The sequence below is a fragment of the Echinops telfairi genome, unplaced genomic scaffold (genome assembly GCF_000313985.2).
Source record: "Echinops telfairi isolate 266 unplaced genomic scaffold, ASM31398v2 ScPeMD7_25;HRSCAF=90, whole genome shotgun sequence".
NCBI classification, from domain to species: Eukaryota; Metazoa; Chordata; class Mammalia; order Afrosoricida; family Tenrecidae; genus Echinops; species Echinops telfairi.
In genome coordinates, this window is record NW_022103922.1 from 5907048 (window position 1) to 5924276 (window position 17229).

Sequence of the window (17229 nt, forward strand, 5' to 3'; positions counted from 1 at the left end):
ACGCTTTCTTGGGATGGGACTCTGGCTCTTTGAAAGTCTCAGCAGAAGAGAGCTTGGGGCACATGCCAGGGAGAGGAGTGAGCATGATTGGGAGTTGATGATAGAAGACCCAGCTGTGCAGTAATACCCACAGATGTGCCCCGCAGTACCCCAGAGGGGCTGTTCCCATAGTGTGCCGAGCAGACGTGGAGCAGGGGCCAAGTGGCCATTCCATCAAGCGGCTCCGTAACATGCTTGTGCTGTGGGTCACGCGATGCACATGGCGGCACGGAGCACTGAGCTGCGCAGATGTGCCGTGAACCGTCCACCGGGACGTGGTCTACAGATGTTCACTGCCGAGGGTTGGGCCCAGGCGAGCCAGGAAGCGTTTGAGTTAGGAACGACAGACATGGTGTCATGGGGTTTCTGAATCTCTGCTGCGTGTCTTCTCTCTGAGCTCTTTGAGGTCTCTTGCTTCCAAGCTCTTAGGGGGACCCTCCCAAATGTCTTTCTAACATGTGGACCCTGGGGAGCGATGGGAGGGAAACACGGAGGCCCATCATTTCATCTATCCAAATATTTTTAAATGGCAAACCCGATTTTTTAACATTAAAAACTGTTAAATACATTGTCTCCTCAAATCTCAACAGTTAGACCTTCATATACACTGGACAGACCACTTTTGACTTGGAAGGTTCAGAGACTTCTTAGATTTCCTGCTAGAACACAGCGGGACCATGAGACCTGGGGCACGGCCTGCCTTCGAGCCCTCCTCCTTCCAATCCCTGGCTCCTTTGTCCTCCAGGAGGGGGAGGCATCCTGCTCAACTAGGGAGACACCAGATCAATGGAGGGATGGTTAGCCCCATCCACAACCAGCAACTCCTTCACCACCCCTAAGGACTAGAGAGGCACACACTGGAGACACAGCCAAGTCCTGGGAGGATGGACTGGAGAAAGAAATCCAGGTTGGTGCTGAAAGTAGTGCCGGGCCATTGAGACAGAAATTCTAGGGTTCCAGATTACCTGGAGTCGGGCTACAAAGGGAGGGAGAGAATGATCTCTTTGACCACTTACACTCTGAGGGACAGGCGGGTGGGCGCGGGCTACGGATGGTGGAACTTGGGGGAGGGGCCTTTGAAGAAGGAGGACCAGCCCAGGAGGTCCTATGATTTGCATAGATCTGGAAGGAAGAGGGCGTTTGGATGATCTGGGAGACTGCATGGAAGCGTCTGTTTGTAGAACAGGTTTCAGAGCGGCAGCATCCTGAGCATGTTTCACTGCTTGGTTCACTTTAACCAGCTGCCCTGGATTCGACCGAGTCTCTCCGGGCTCACAACTGGCGCCCACAGAACTTTATGCCCTAGGGTCTTGGGTGGCTGACTGTTTTTCACAGTGTGACCACCAGACCTTTCTTCTGAGGCCCCTCTGGGTGGAATGGAACCACTGACCTTCCATGAGCAGCTGAGGGTATTCGCGTTGGCCCCACCCAGGAGCCCTTGTTCTCATTAGATCTTGGTACCCTAGGCTGCCCTGTTTAAGGGGATGCCTTGCCCACGTTATCAAGGGTGGCCAACTTCAGGGTGCCGGAAGCGTCCCTGGCATATTCAACGTATAGATTTCTTCATCTTACCCTTCAGCCTTCCGACTCAGCAGGTCAGCGTGGGCACCCCTTACCTCGAGCACGTGCATTCTGCACAAGCACCCCAGGCACTCTCTCCCTGGGTAAAGTCTGTGAGGATCGGGCCACCTCTCTGGCTGGCTCTGCTGCACACAGTAGGCACACCGTCAAGGCTGAATGAGTACATGCATGCATGAGACCACCCCAGGTTCCTCCTGTCTCATGGCCTAGTTGGACTACGGCTCCCCGAAACTTCTCTGGGCAGGCATCTCTAGAAAATCCCACCAGTTTTACCCCAAATCCTCTGTCTCCAGTAGCTTTATGATTAGATCCATCCACAATGCCTGAGGCTCAGCTGGAGCAGTGGGTTAAATGCTGGCTGCTACCCGAAAGGCCGGTGGTTTGAACTCGCCAGCGGCCCTGAGGTAGAAAGATGCAGGCACCTGCTTCTGTAAGGGCGTACAGTGTCCCGGAAACCCTCTGGGGCACCTCTCTTCTGTCCTAAAATGTCGTATAAGTCACACTTCACTCGATGGCCCTGGGTCTTATCTACAGAGCCATACCCCCAAGTACAGGAAACTCACCCGGGAGAAATGCTAACGAGAATTCAATCCAAGCTAATATCTAGGACCTCCTTCTATCTGTCACCTGCATGTGAAAGTTGGACACTGAATCAGGAAGACCGAAGAAGAATCGGTGCATTTGAATCATGGTGCAGGAGAAGAATACTGAAAATACCACGGACTGCTAAAAGGGCAAACCCATCTGTCTTGGATGAAGTACAGCCAGAGTGCTCCTTAGAGGCAAGGATGTCGAGACTTGGTCTTACAGACTTTGGACATGTTGCCTGGAGAGACCGGTCCCTGGAGAAGGGCATCTTGTTCAGTAAACTAGAAGGGTGGTGGAAAAGTGGAGGGCCCATAAGAAGATGGGTTGACCCAGTGGCTGAAACAATGGGCTCACACGTGAGGAAGCCATCGTGCACATGGCTCAGGACCGGACAGTGTTTCATTCCGTTGTGCACGGGGCCGCACGCTATGGGTGGCACCTAACAATACATGTGGTGCTCAAAGCTGTGTCAGCTGGTATTGAAAATACCAGCAGAGTCCCCACGGGGGGCAGGTTTCTGCAGCGCTTCCAGACAAAGACAGACTAGCCTATCGAACCATGTTTAGAAATGAGCTCCCGAAGACAGAATGTTGTCAGCCGTAACGCTGGGAGAGGCGTCCCTGGCTCTCAGGCACTCAGAGGACAACAGTGGGCTGGAGCCATCCTGAAGGCGAAGCCGGGCAGGGCAGCGTTTGGCACGGTCTGGCAAACGAGTCAGGCCTCTTGTAAGTCTTCATCTTTGATTGCTACCGACAAGCCGGGGAGGCACCCACAGGTGCCCAGGCTAACCCGATCTCAAACTCCCACAGGGCAGGCTGCTGTTGTCTGGGACCCCCCAACCCCCACTCCACCCCAGCCCATTCCAGCTCCTAACAGCCTCAGGGGACAGAGGAGAACTGTCCCCTACGGTTTCTAAGGTGCTCATCTTTATGGGGAGAGATCACCAGGTCTTCTCCCTCAAAGCCTCTGGGTGAATCTTAACCGCTTCCACCAAGGTGAGCGCTTCACTGTGGAGCCACCTGCACTCCTTGTGAGTGTGAGCAGTGGCCAAGAGTCCTGGGAGATCCCGGAAAGGCCGAGAAGGCGCTGTGTTCAGCAATTCTCTCCGTCACCTGTAGGGGGTGCTGACCATCAGCACAGTGGGGAGCTCCGGCCTCTGCTTCCAGGGTCCTCCTTTAGCCCTAACCCCTTGAGAACCGCGCAGCTATGGAGAGGTAGCCGGGCTCCTCACGAGCGCGGTGGCCTGGGAGACACGAAGTCTCCAGGACTTCTGAGCCCTCCCCATCTCAGAGGGAAAGGTTGGCTCTGGGGGCTGCGACGATGGAGCAAATATTTGGTCAGCGTAAAGAATGGGTGCTCATTTTCCAATTCTCACAGAGTTCTCGCTGCCCAGCGCCTTTGATTAAACACTTCAAATGCCGGGATCGAGTCTCCAGGCATTCCAGGTTCTAAGCGTTTGTCCGTCTCCTGGGGAGCGGAGCCCAGGGTCTAAACAAAGAGACGCTTGATCAATAGAATTCATTCTTTCCCTCCGGGAACAAGACCCAACATCCCAACAGAAAACGCAGAGGAACAGCCAGTTGCTGGTTTCTTTAGGCGGATGTTTACGGGAAAACCAAAGCCCCAAACCTGTTGCCACCAGGTTGGTTCTGACTCCAGTGGGACTGACCCTCTAGGGTGGAGGAGAGCTGCCCCATAGAGTCTCCAAGGCCCCATCTGCCTCCCGGGGAGCAGCCGCTAAGTTTGAGCCACCGTTTTGGGGTGTTTTTTTTTTTTTTTTGGCTAGCAACTGAATGCTTCAGCACAGTACCACCAGGCCTCTGTTTTGACTTATGGAAAGGGCTGAGGACCAGGGCTTGGGGTGACTAAGGTGGGACTTCCAGTACCCACAGGCCGAATCCTGTCTGTATCTGTTTTTTGGGAGTTTCTGTGAATGAAGAAAGAGGTTCACATTGCTAAATGGTCGGAACGATTTTTCCAAAAAGAGAATTTCGTCGACACCTGAACGTGGTCAGGCCTTCAAATGCCAGTGTCCGTACATGAAGTTAGATGGGCACGCTGCCACGCCCACCATGTTCAGCTGGCCATTGGCTTCTTTCCCTCGGCCAAGGCAAAGCAGAGTGGGTGTCCTGGGAGACAGGGTCTGATTGTCCACGAAACCTGAAATCTGTACGCTCTGATCCTTCGGTGAGGGGCTGGGCAGAACTCCAGGGTAAGAGACAAAGGTGTTGGCCTGGCCTGGCCTGGCATGTGGACTACTAACCATACCATAGATGGGCACCAATAAATCATTTTAAAGCAAACACCTCTAACCCCCAAGAAATCAAACAGTGCCAAGCAGCATCCAGAAGGCCATCCTATACCGCTCCCCCACCCCTCCTCTCCCACGTAAATCAGGACCTTGACCTTTGCGATACCATTTTCCTTAGTGTTCTTAAAACACTTCCCATAGAATGGAGCTGTCTCCTAGGCTGAAAAGCCCAACTGATGAGCTGGTGCGGTTCAACCGTCAACCTTTCAGGTGGCAGCCCAATTGTGCGGCCACCAGGCTCCTGAAAGGAACTTTGGCAGAAAGGATTAACTCCGTCACGTAGGTGGGTCTTAGGAGCAAAATGGATGGTTCCCTCTGGAGTGGATGTGTCCAGCCTCCAGACTATAAATAGACACCTGGCCAGGGATCCTCTACTGTCCATGCTTTGTCACCTCCCTGATGGATGCTGTGGCGAGAGGCTGCAGGAATCTCTGGCCTGTCAGCGTCAATGGTCAATCTCGAACTTGACAGTTCTTTAAAGCAGGCCACACACACACACGTTGTTGTGGTGTCAACTACAACACAGGCATCCGATGTGCATCCGAGCAGAGCTGTATTCCTCAGGGTTCTCAGTGGCTGATTTGGGGGAGGGGACTTTTCTTCACATCTCCAGCCTTTGGGTGAGCAGCCCAAGGATGTTCAATATCCTGACTCTGTTTCTCTGGGGAAGTCCAAGACAATAGACCTGTGCATTCTCAGTAGGACCACTGAACACCAGACTCCACTGAATTGTTGAGTTCCTTCCACCAGGAAATCAGGTCATACCTCCACCAGCTGCCTCCTTTTAGGGAGCGAAGAAAGCCCTTCGTGTCTGGTCAGTCAACACCACTTCTGTTTCCACAACCACCACCAACCTGCTGTGGCTGCCTGCCCTGTCCCGTGCACCCGGCCCCAGCCCCCAGTAAGCTGACTAGGAGCATGGCCCTTCTCTTCCTTGGGGATTTGCATTAATTCTTAAGTCCACGAGTGTTCTAAGAATGAGCACCAAGGTATTGCAGAATTCTTTATGATTCCTGTGCTTGGCTTTCATGCTGGCTAGGTGTGAGACTGTCCTGCCCTTTCTCCCAGTGCCCCCAAGAGCCCGCAGCAGCAATGGGTGCTGGGAAGAGAGCTCCTTATAGGCCATGGGTCAGAGTGCTCCCCTCCTCAAAAATGGCTGTCCAGTGGATTTGGACCCATGGAGACCCCTATGTGTAAAAACAGAGCCCCAGTTTTCAATGGCTGGTTATATCTTGAAAATAAGTCAGGACTTCCATTTTCCCACAAACCTTTAGAAGCCACATCACTCTCCAGGCCTTTGGGGGGGGGGGGGACCTGAACCACTGACCTTTTGTGTAGCAGCTGAATTCCTTAACCTTTTGCATCATACCCACTGTCGACTCCTATGTGACCCAATAAAGGGGTTCAGGGACTGTTGATCTTTATAAGGGCAGAAAGCCTCATCGTTCTCCCTCCAAGCCACTGGTGGGTTTGAACCAGTGACCTTGCGATGAGCAGCCCAATGCCTAACCCATAGGGCTTCCACCAGGACGTCAGGACGATGGAGACTACCCTCCCTCCCCACCCCCGGCCCCCTTGCCACCACCACCAGTGGGAAATTGAGGGTGTAAAGGTCAGGGGACTGGCCGCTCCTGAGACTGCCAGTTCACAGACACCCCATTGTCACCTGGGGAAGGAGAAGGGGGAGCATTTTTGAAGCATGATGCATCCCCACCCTGAAAAGCCACAAACCAACCCAGGACCCGAGCACACATTTATCCCGTTTGTGAAGCGGATTAATAGACTAACCAGTAAAACATGTATAAAAGCTTTAATTAAGTCTGATGAAATAAAACTTCATGTTTTATTTATGGACACTCCCAACATGTAGAGGGCGCAGAGAGACGCGCATTCTCGCTGCCATCTCATCCTCTTATCTATAATTACATCCAGGCTGCAGCTCTGGCCCAGAGCGCTGCGGCATTTTAAAGCTGGTCTTGGCCAGTCCCCCGCCCGCCCCTCCCCACCAAGCCCCCCTCATCTGCTTTTAATTAGAGTTACCATCCCCATCACGCGGGAACCTGACAGTAAAACAAAACAGAAATCAGAAAGCAAACAAACACACAGTGGTGTTGTCCTCGGGCTTCGAGTGACGGCCGGAGGAGGTGGCCTGGCTGGCGTGTCCTCTAATTCCAGTTTTATGCAGTGCCCAGTCCCCTTCATTTTAACATCTGACATTAAAAAAGAAGGAAGAGGAGGAGGAGGAGGACTTTGGGAAATACGACAAAATAACTTATGATTATATAAAACATATCTGTGACAAATCACAAAACTATACATATTAATAGGGGGAAAAAGTGTACCTAATTCTTGCAAAGATTTATGAATCAGCACCAGATGTGTGTGCCCCTGGAGTGGATCGGCCCCATGCCCAGGATGATAGACGCGGCGGTCCCTCTACTGAACGTCTGAGAGTCTGTGTGATTTATGGGAAACAGATTTCCACCCCCCTGCCCCCAAAGTGCTTTAAGTTACAACGTAAAAAGGGTGCTCGGCTGTCTGTTCAAAATCACCATCTCCTCTCCCACACTCCCCGCTTGGCCAATGAGGACCCGCTTGCTTTTGGCTTTATCTATTGCAAAATTAAAAACAAACAAACAAAAAAGGAACCCAGAAATTCCAAAAAGTGCTATTAAAAAAGAAAGGCGGCTATAAAATGACATGGTGAAAAAGCCAAAAGACAGACCAGGTCACGAGACGGAATGCAAATAGTCATTCAGTCCGATACCCCTCTCTGGCCACGAGAAAGGCACTAGAATAAACCGAAGGACCAACCCTCTGCCCCTGGGTCGATTCTGACCCATAGTGACCCTACAGGCCAGAGCAGACCAGCACCCTAGGGTCTCTGAGACTCTGAATTGTTACAAGACCAGGCCGCATCCTATTTCTCCGGAGGAGTGAATAGAGTGGGTTCAAACCACTGACCTTCGGGTTAGAAGCCAAATGATTAACCCTCTCTGCCCCGGGACTCCTGGAATTGGGATGGAGCGTATGATCGAACCCCTATTCAAAACTGGTCTCGGCAAATGAGTGTGTGCTAACGGCTGGTAATTTAAAAACAACAGAATGGGAACCAATCCTCCTTCATCTGCACAGAACAATGCTGGGATCCACGAGCAACACCCGCCCCTCAACTTTAGGGCCCCACCCCCAGGTCAATGTGGCGGAGATATGAGTAAGGGGCGATCCCCACAGGACTAGCAGCTACAGCGGATAGTATTCCACAGCTGAGCGGCAGGTAAATTCCAATGGGGCACGTTGTTGCAATCCCTCTCGGGAGATGAGGGAAAGCCACCAACGCAGTGTGTGTGGACAGACTGGGGGCTCACTTCATTATTAAGTGTAATGGGATAATTCACTTGGGGTTCAGTGTGTTTTCCAGGCCTCCGATTATTTTTATTTATTTTTATAATGAAAGGCGGTGGGGGGGGGGGTCGGGGGTGCTGACCATCTCTGCTGAGATATGTATGATGATGGATACACATGGAAATGAAAAAGGACAAGAAATGGAAGGGAAGAGGGAAGGACTTTGGGGGGAGGGTGTCCCACTCCCCACTCTTATAACTCCAAAGATAATGGTCAAGCGTGTACACACACACACACATACACACACACACACACACACACATCCACTACAATGTGAAAGGAAGCAAGGGGCGATTTTAAAGGGTAGAGGAGTGCCTAGAATGAAGGCCCCAGATGGGGACCCCTGGCCCTGACTGGTGGGGTGCACGGAGGGATGCCAGAGGCCACCTGGCCTTGGCCACACTGGCCTCTGGTTCCCAATGCCCCCTGAGAATTCCTGCTTTTCAAGGAGGGCACCCAGGCTTCTGGACTTCTCCCACATGCCCCAGCTTCAAGAAGCTTAAAAGTTTCCTAAGCTTCGGGTTTCAGGGGGAGGCCTCCCATCGAACACAGACACCTCCTTCAGCCTTCGAGAGACACGGCATCGGAGGGCTTCCTTCTTGGCCTGTCCTCCCACAATGTCAACCCAGCCAAGGCCCACCACCGCCATCTCAACCTTGAGTGTCCTCTCATCGCCTCGCACAAAGGATATAAATCTCCGTGGCCTTTGTCCCAAAGGGTTCTGGACTGAAGAACAGAGGGATGGCCTCTCTCAAGTCACCGGGGTGTGTCTTTACCTTTCTTCCCAGGGTGCCAGGGAGGGTGAGAGGGGTGGGGGTGGGGTGTGATTGGCACACCAGTGTCAGTGGGCTTTGTGATCTTGTCTGGTCAAGGGACAAGGCCCACAGGGGCAGCCGGCCAATAGGATCCGGCGCTGGGTCTGAGCCATCCTTGCTAAAGGCGGCCTGGCGCGGGTCCTTTTGCGAGGGGAGCACTCCCTCTCTTTGGCAGATGTGGGCATCTGAAGGAGGGCTTTTCCTCCAAGCAGGGCCCCCTCCCCAGAAAAACCAACCTGCCCTTGACTGAGTGCACTGTACCGACATGACCAGCCTGGTTCTCAGTCCATCTTATTCCACGGTAGGCGGCAGACTAGATTGCAAGCCTCCGGGGAGGCCAGGTCTGTCCTAAGCCACCCTGACTCCACGTCGCTGAATTACCTTGTAGATGATCATGCGCTCTGGCTGACAGAGAGCATCGTGTTATTTGGGGGCCAGAAAACATTTTTGGTTTTTTTTTCAAAGAGAAATGAAGGAAACCACCCCTGGATGCCAGCCTTCCTCAGCCCTGTGGGGTTTGGCCAGTCCTGATGGCCTCCGCAACCGACGGCCACGACGTCAGTGCCGACTCACAGCGGCAGAACCGTCCCCGTGAACTTGCGAGACTGGCACTTTGCATGGGAGTAGAAAGCCGTCTGCCTCCCGTGGAGCGGCAGGCGGTTTCGGACTGCTGACCTTGTGGCTAACGGTCCAGATGGTAACCACGATGCCGCCAGGGTGCCTTTTTTGGACACCCTAAGATCTTTTCATCGCTTCCTAAACCAGTCACAGAAAGCAACTTCCCATTCAGCCTTGGCCTCAATACCTCCAACTGATGGTAAGAATCCCTAAACAGGCCACCCACAGGAGGTCCCGCCAGCCCCGGTGTCCACCTCATCGCCCTCGCGACCCAAGGACATCCTTGGAGTGCCCACAGGTACTGTCCCCTCTACCTGTCTTAGGCCAGAGTCCCAAGAGTTGACGGCCAGGCAGTCAGAAGAGGATGGGAAGAGATAAGGTGAGCAGGGGCTGGACAGACAGAGGTGAACATCTATGCAGAAGGCAGTAAGCAGAGGCTTGGGAACAACTAGACATGTGACCTCCTTCACATGTCCCCCTCACACACAACTCAGTGCGTGCCTCGCTCTAGAACCGCAGAGCGCCCGAGCAGAGCCCATGGGTGAAAAGTGGCAGGGGACCATTTCCTTTCAACAAGGCCTTCGACTTCAGAATTCCCCAAACACGCCACCCACAGGAGTTCCTGCCAGCCCTGGGGAGGGGCCGGTGCCCACCTCATTGCCCTCAGGTAGTCTTTGCGCACGGCCCAAGGGCATTCCTGGAGTGCCCACAGGCCCTGGAGTGCGACAGCTGAGGCAGCGTGGATGCAGCTAGGGAGATGAAGAAGCTAATGATTACTCCCATCCAAGGGGCACATCCCTACGCGATTTTCTCCTTAAGTCGATAGAAATAGCAAATCTTTCAGAGGAAAGAACGGACCCAGGCGGCTGGATCAGAAAACGAGTCGGAGTGCCCTTCCAGGGACTGGGCTTGACAGCGCTTCATGGGGAAGCTGGAGCAGCGAGTGGTTAGCATCGGGGCTAATCTGAGAGGAGAGGGGCAGCCAGCCCCGGGGAATGGTAGGCCAGAAAGGGGCGGGAACTCAAGCGTTGAGCCCACACTGTGTCTGGACACCGATTTCTCTAGTGCCTGCACTGCCCCGGGCCAGCAGCGAGGGAGCGGACTGAGGGTGCCCTGCCTTCTTTGGGCTTTCCCGCAAGGTGGATCCCCCCGATGACATCTTCATATACGCGTGTCATTTCACTGGTCTCCCTTGAGGGCTGGCGGTCAGCAAGGAACAGGGAGCCCACAGAGAGCAAGGCTCTGAAGTCCCTTTGGAGAAACAGTCCTGCCGGCCGCCTGGCCCAGCAGACCCAGGGAGAAGGAAGAGCTACTGGAGACATCCGGGCCGAGCCTCACTCCAACCGCGGGTCCTGCCTTCAACGGCCCAGCGGTGGCGCTGCCCATTCCGTTGGCATCCTTCGTGGAGTCCACCAGAGTGTGGAAACCAAAGGGGACGGTGACAGAAGGGTTCTGGGTGCCCGGGAAGGCCAGGGGAGACTCGGTTAGCCTTCGGTATAGACAGAAGAGAGTTGGCTAGGGCAGCGGTCCACTGCACTGATCTGCAAGAACGTGGGGTCTTCTGGCCCGCCGCCAAGGGGCTCCCCAAAGAGGCTGGAAGAGCCCGAAGGCAAATCGTACACTGGAAGAGAAAGACAAGATGTCAGGGTCCCCCGTGGCCGCCCACTGGGCCCCCAGGGCCTACCGCGCATTCACCAAAACTGACCGGGGCCAAGGAGGAACTATGGTTGGGTTGTACCCTTTAACCGGTTGCTGCCTTCAAGGATACTGGTGGGGGAGGAGCCTGGCTTGCAGGTGGCTGGCTCAAATTCAGTGGGACACAGAACTGGGCTGAGGAGGTACAAGTACGTGTTCTAGGGGAAGATGGAGATTCCTTCAAATGGGAGGTGATGGTCGAGTTGGGTGGTAAAGAAGAGGATGAGATTCTCCTAGATGGAGAGAACATTCTAGAAGGGAAACAGAGAGGAGACATATGTGGAGCGGGGGGTGGGGGAGCGTGTGTCGACCATGGGTTTTCAGTCTGCAGCGTGGGACCCAAGTCTAACTCGGGGGACTTTGAATACTACGCTGAGGCAAGCAGATGTTATGGAAACGCTTTGGGCATGAGAATGGCGTGTTTCCCCTTCCTGTGCTGAGAGGCAATGCTCACAGTGCCATGAGGTCGGGATGGTGAAGGTGAGGGGGCATGCCAGGAGACCTGCCAGCCAGAAGGCTCTTGACCTATTCTGGGAGAACCACGATGCTGCCCACCCTAGGCTGGTCGGGGGCGAGCTGGAGGACGACTGGGCAGGAAGGAGGGGAAGAGAGCCATTTCCGGGGGGACATTTGCTAGGACTTCACGTGGTCACGGGCTGGGTCAAAACTAGCTCAGGCTTGTCTGCCCTGCCCGTCTGGCCCACACACCTGTAATGCCCGAGTGAGTCGAGAAGGCTCTGTGGAGCACGTCAAAACCAGCCTGGCCCACGGACGTGGGGACCAGGCAGTCCTCGAAGGAGGGCACCACGCTGCAGGAGCTGCCGGGCGGCACGGTCCTCTGGGAGTCCGGGTAGTGCGGAGGGCAGAGGGACTGCAATTGGCCATAAAATCCTGGAACGCAAGCAAGGCATTAAACTACTGTAGAGCAGAAGTCCACCCCCCATCTGTCAGTCCGCCGGCCATGGTGGCTAGTCTCCTGCTGTGACGCTGGAAGCGATGCACTATCGCATTTCCCATCCTAACAGGTGGAGCGGTTTCAGTGGAGCTTGCAGACAGACTAGAACCAAGGGCCTGCTGGTCCGTACAACCCTCACTGAAAGCAACCAGACACTGCCTGACATCATCCTGGGAAAGGAGTCCTCCGGGACGGGAGGTGCTGCCAATGGGTCTGGGAACAGAGACGGCTTCACCAACGTGAGTGGAGATGTCATTTTAGGGTCCTCGTGAGCGGCTTTTGCACGAGGTAAAAGGAGCAGCAGCAGCGAAAACACCCATGGATAATCAGAACGTGAACTGTACCGGGCAAGAATCTAGGAAAACTGGAAGTTGTCAAAAAGCGAAACAGGACGCTTAGAGGTTGCTGTCCTAGGCATCTGTGAACGGAAATGGACTGGCGTTGTCATTTTGAGTCAGACAATCAGGAACGACAGGTGGAACAGGTATATCACGGCACTCCTCATCAATAAGAATGCTCCAAGATCTCCCTGAAGTACAACACTGCCAGTGACAGTGTAAGATCCGTCCTCAAACAGGTGATCAGCCAATACAACTCGTCAATGTACGCACCCACAACGAATTAATGGAGATTCCTAACCATTTCTAGTCTGAAGATGACTGGGCATGCCACCTTGATAGACAATTACTTGTGACTGGAATGCAGAATTGAGAAAAAGAAGGATCGGTACTTGGAAGCTATGGCCTCGGTGGCAAAAGTGGCACCAGATCGCATGCTTGAATTTTGAAAGATCAACGACGTGACTGGAGCCCTGGTGGCATAGTGGGTTAGGCACTGGGGTGCTACCCACAAGGTCAGCAGTTTGAATTCACCAGCCGCTCCTTGGGCGAGAGATGAGGCTTTGTACTCCTGTATAACAGTTACAGTCTCAGAAACTCAGAGGCAGCTCTACTCTGTCCTTTGGGCTGCTCTAGTCAGAACTGACTCAATGGCAGTGAGTGAGTGAGCAGGAAATGACCTTTTCATTGGAAACACTGTGTTTCTCAACAACAAAATGGCAATTGTACATGCGGACATCAGAGGGGACTCACAGGAGTCCAATCGACCATATTTGTGGAAGAGATTATGGATAAGCACAATATGATTAGTTAGAACAACACCAGGGGCCAACGGCGGAACAGACCAACCATTATGTACATGCTAACTGAAAGTGAAAAAAAAAAAGAAAACAATTACAAGAGAGCTAACGTATGACCCTGAGTATATCCAATCTAACTTTATAGCATGTATCAATTATAGATTGGACACACTGACCACTAACGAACACAGACCAGACTAGTTATGGGATGACACTAAGGATATCATACATAATGAAAGAAAGTCCCTAAAAAGACAAGTTAGAAAGAGATGACCAAAATAGATGACAGAAAGCTGTCGTTTACTCTTGAACACAGAGTGGCTGCAGAGGGTGGATGAAATGAAGAAGTAAAAGCATGGAGCAGAATGGGCTGAAAATGACAGAGCAGAAATGACAAAGCGCCATCATGAAATGTGCTCTGGAGTTAAGAAGTCAACAGGGAAGAGCACAGGCATTTCTCAGCTGAAAGAACTGAAGAAAACACCAAGCCCAAGTTGCAATACTAAAGAACTCTAGGGCAAACTATTGGCTGTCTCAGGGACTGCCAAGAGAAGATGAAAGGAGTAGATCATTTGAATCTTCCTGCTGCCCCTTGGGAGAACGATGGGGCAGCAATGTTTCTGTAAAGATTCCAAACCAAACGTGATGCCATCCAGTTGATGCTGCCTTGAAGTGATTACACGCTTGGGCATCCTACGGGCAGTTTTACTGTCCGGTACGTTGAATGGACAGAATAGCCAGAGGTTTGGGCGTGGCAGTGGGTTATGCATTGAGCCGCTAAACACAAGGTCAGCAGCTGGGAACCGCTTTGGGATAAAGAGGAGCATTCTTGCTTCCGTAAAGATTTATAGCTTCAGAACCCCACAGGGGCAGGTCTACTCTGCGCTAGAGAGGCACTCTGAGTCAGAATCAACTTGATGGCAGTGGGTTTTATTTTATTTTATTGTGTTATTATTAAGATTAAATTATATACATACATTACTCAATAATATAATTAAATATACAATAATCGTTGTTGTTGTTAGGGGCCATCAACTCAGTTCGGATTCATCTAAGTATAATAGATTGAACCTCACAATGGCTTCAATGTGTGAGCCCATTGCTGCAGTCACTCTGTCCATCTGGTCGGAGGTCTTCCTGTTTCTCTGCCCCTCTACTCAACAGTCCAATCCAATAATTAATGTTTCTGTAGCACACGCTATTTTACTAATAAACTCGAAACGCTATCTATGAGTTTGCTCAACCAATGAAAGTTGAGATATTACACAATGGCAATGTTGTTCTCAAAAATAAAGTTTATTCAAGGAAATGAAAGCTTTTCAAAAAGTGTCACAAGTCCTTCAATAAAACGTGAAGACAAGAAGAGACGCAGCAACACGAAGCTGGTGTACTCAGGTCTGAGAAAGAATTCTCTGGAACATTCTTGGCCCTTTGGGGATCCAGAGCTTCTATGCCTCATGCCCAGGTTGGCTTCAAGACCCAGTGCTCTTGGACGCACATTCCAGTGGGGACCGAGGGACAACAGGTTGAGTGATGGGATGTAGAACTCGGCCATTCTTGGAGAGTTCTTGACTTAGGGAGCTGGGGGCCAGGCCGGTGGACACCTGGCCTATGTGCCGGCGAGAAGACAGAACCAAGAACCACATGGTTGATCTACTGGGATGCAACACCTCTTCACTGAGTGGACAACGGCTCGCGTTTCCCTGGGCTGGCTCTGCTCCCGCTGGTGCCCCGTCAGTTCTCCCCAGGACAGTACTCCTCAGGGTCACATTCCCGTTCCAGGAGGCACCCTCACCGAGCTCCCACCACACGCCCCCAACAGGGACACACACCCACGCGCTCCTGGCACGATGATGGAGAATGTCACCGGTCTTCTGTGGACACGAGTTCATTCTCCCCTTTCTCCCTGCCTCATGCTCCCGAGAAGGAGCAGGGATATCTTGGGATAAAAAAAAAACAAAAAAACACCCCAGCATTTGGATGCCGTGATGGAGGACATGCTCCCAGTGCAGGCCAGTCTCCAAGGCCTCACACCGGGCTCTGTCCCCCGTCCTCAGGCTGTCTGGGTCTGTCTGAGCAAGCAGGCAGAGGGGACTGTCTTGGCTGAAATAAGTCAGAACCAGGTTGGCCCTGGGACTGAGAGTTACCCCTCTCCCACCAACTCCGAACAAGAAAAGCCCCCTTTCAGAGACCTCCCTCCAGGGAGCCAGCTGCACGAGATGCCAACCACACTGGTGGGGTGGGCTGGGGTCCTTGGACAGAGTTCTAACCAGTGTGCTCCCCAGAAAAAGACCCCACCAGCATCGTGCAGCACGTGCAGACCCAGAGGCAGCCGGCTCCTTTCCTGATGCACGCACAGCTCCTGTCCCTGCAGAGACCGGACTCCAAGCAGCAAACTGGGAAATAACATTCCCTCTTGAATGCAAAGCAAAATGAGGCCAGATGTCCACGTGGTGTAGGGACCTAACACACAGAAGCGACAGCAAGGTCAGTCAATCAAGCCATGAGTCGATTTGTTTTTTCCAACTAAGAGTTCTTTTGTGCTTTCAGGGTGCTGCTGGGGACACCTGCGAGGCACCGAGAATGCAATTCGGAAGTGAACACAGACATTTCTAATGACACACGAATGCACCTATACATCGATGTTGACAATTGATATCAGCTGTCACGTTTAACTCTAAGACCTTTCTCACACCCGCGTCCTCCTTGCCGTATTAGAAAGTCTTTTGCCTCCAAGAGTGAAGAAGAAATTTGCAGATACACTGATTCGACCTCAAGTGTGCTACCCAATGCCGTCTGTCAGTTGCTGTGACGCTGGAAGCGACTGCTGTGTCAGATACCGGCATGGCCACCCATGGTGGGGAGGCTTCAGCTGAGCTTCCCGACTAAGCCTCAACAGAAGGGCCTGGTGACGTACTGCTGAAAATCAGCCAAGGAAGTCCAAGGAGGCGCAACAGCCACGCCCGATGGTGTGCTGGAAGCTAAGCCCCAAGACAGCTGTGGTCGTGAACTCGTCCTAGGACCGGTCTGTTGTGCAGGTGGCCAGCAGACAGCGATGACCACCTCGATGGTACCTCCTGCAGGTTAAGGAGAATCCTCCTTCCACGTCTCCCTTTTGGAAACTGTACTGTCTCTCTAAAAACAAACAGTTCTTTTGGGAGGTTTCGATGTTGCTTCCAGAAGCAGGGGAGGAAGACAGCACAGCCACCACGATCCTCCTGCTTTCTGCAGACAGGGGGTGGCTCCTAGCACAGCCGGCCCTCCGGTTTCCGTGCCACAGGATGGCGGCGCCACAAGTCCGGGTAGACGGTTTGGCCAGCTCTTCACACGCATGGGCGAGACTTACACCCCCAGGTTGATGTGCCACACGCTGGGTACTTACTGGGCTCCTTTATGTAACAGAGAGCTTTGCCAAACTCACGTGCTTCTTTGTGACCAAGGTGGGGAGCCGCCGCCTGACTCTGGGCCCCTGGAAAATCACTGGCAGCACCGAGACTGGCCCCTTCCTTGTGGCAGGCTCGGAGCACAGCTAAAGTCACGCGGGCACGGTCCACATTTCAGACACTCCAAAGCATCTCGTTAGAGAGCAACGTACCAAATTAATTAGTACAGTTGATGAAGCCATCTCATCCCTAGAAAATTCTACAACCAGACTACAAAGGAATGGGAAATCGGTCCGTATTTTGTTCCTTAACCACGTTTCTGTTCTAACCATTACTCTATTTCTACCCGTGATACCAACAGCTGGATCTGATTAGAATCCTGCATGACCCACTTGCATAAGAATACTCTCGCTTCGGTCGGACTGCAGGAAGGATTCGCTCTGGATCAGTTTATAGCTGGGCACCCACAGACTCGCCAGTGGCACCGAGCCCATTCTGGCCCGTGGCAACCCTCTGTGATAGAGCAGAAATCCAAAGCACTACAAGCTCACCACTACGATGTCCATGCCAAATCCTAGCAACCCTACAGGGCAGGGCAGGGCAGGGCAGGGCAGGGCAGAATGGCTCCTGTGAGTTTCCAAGATTACAGCTCGTTACAGAAGCCAACGTCAAAATCCAAGTCCTGTCTTTCTCCGGAGCAG

General features: G+C 52.8%; 1 protein-coding gene across 1 annotated transcript in view; it reads right to left on the reverse strand.

Moving 5' to 3' along the window:
• Positions 1-8119: 8119 nt before the first annotated feature.
• Positions 8120-17229, reverse strand: part of GLIS3 (GLIS family zinc finger 3) — a 443094-nt gene continuing 433984 nt past the window's right edge. The window contains exons 10-11 of the mRNA XM_004714455.2: positions 11761-11943; positions 8120-10978 (exon numbers count right to left, since the gene is read on the reverse strand). Coding sequence (XP_004714512.1) covers positions 10842-10978; positions 11761-11943 — 320 coding nt within the window. The 3' untranslated portion in view covers positions 8120-10841. The remainder of the gene's footprint in view (positions 10979-11760; positions 11944-17229) is intronic.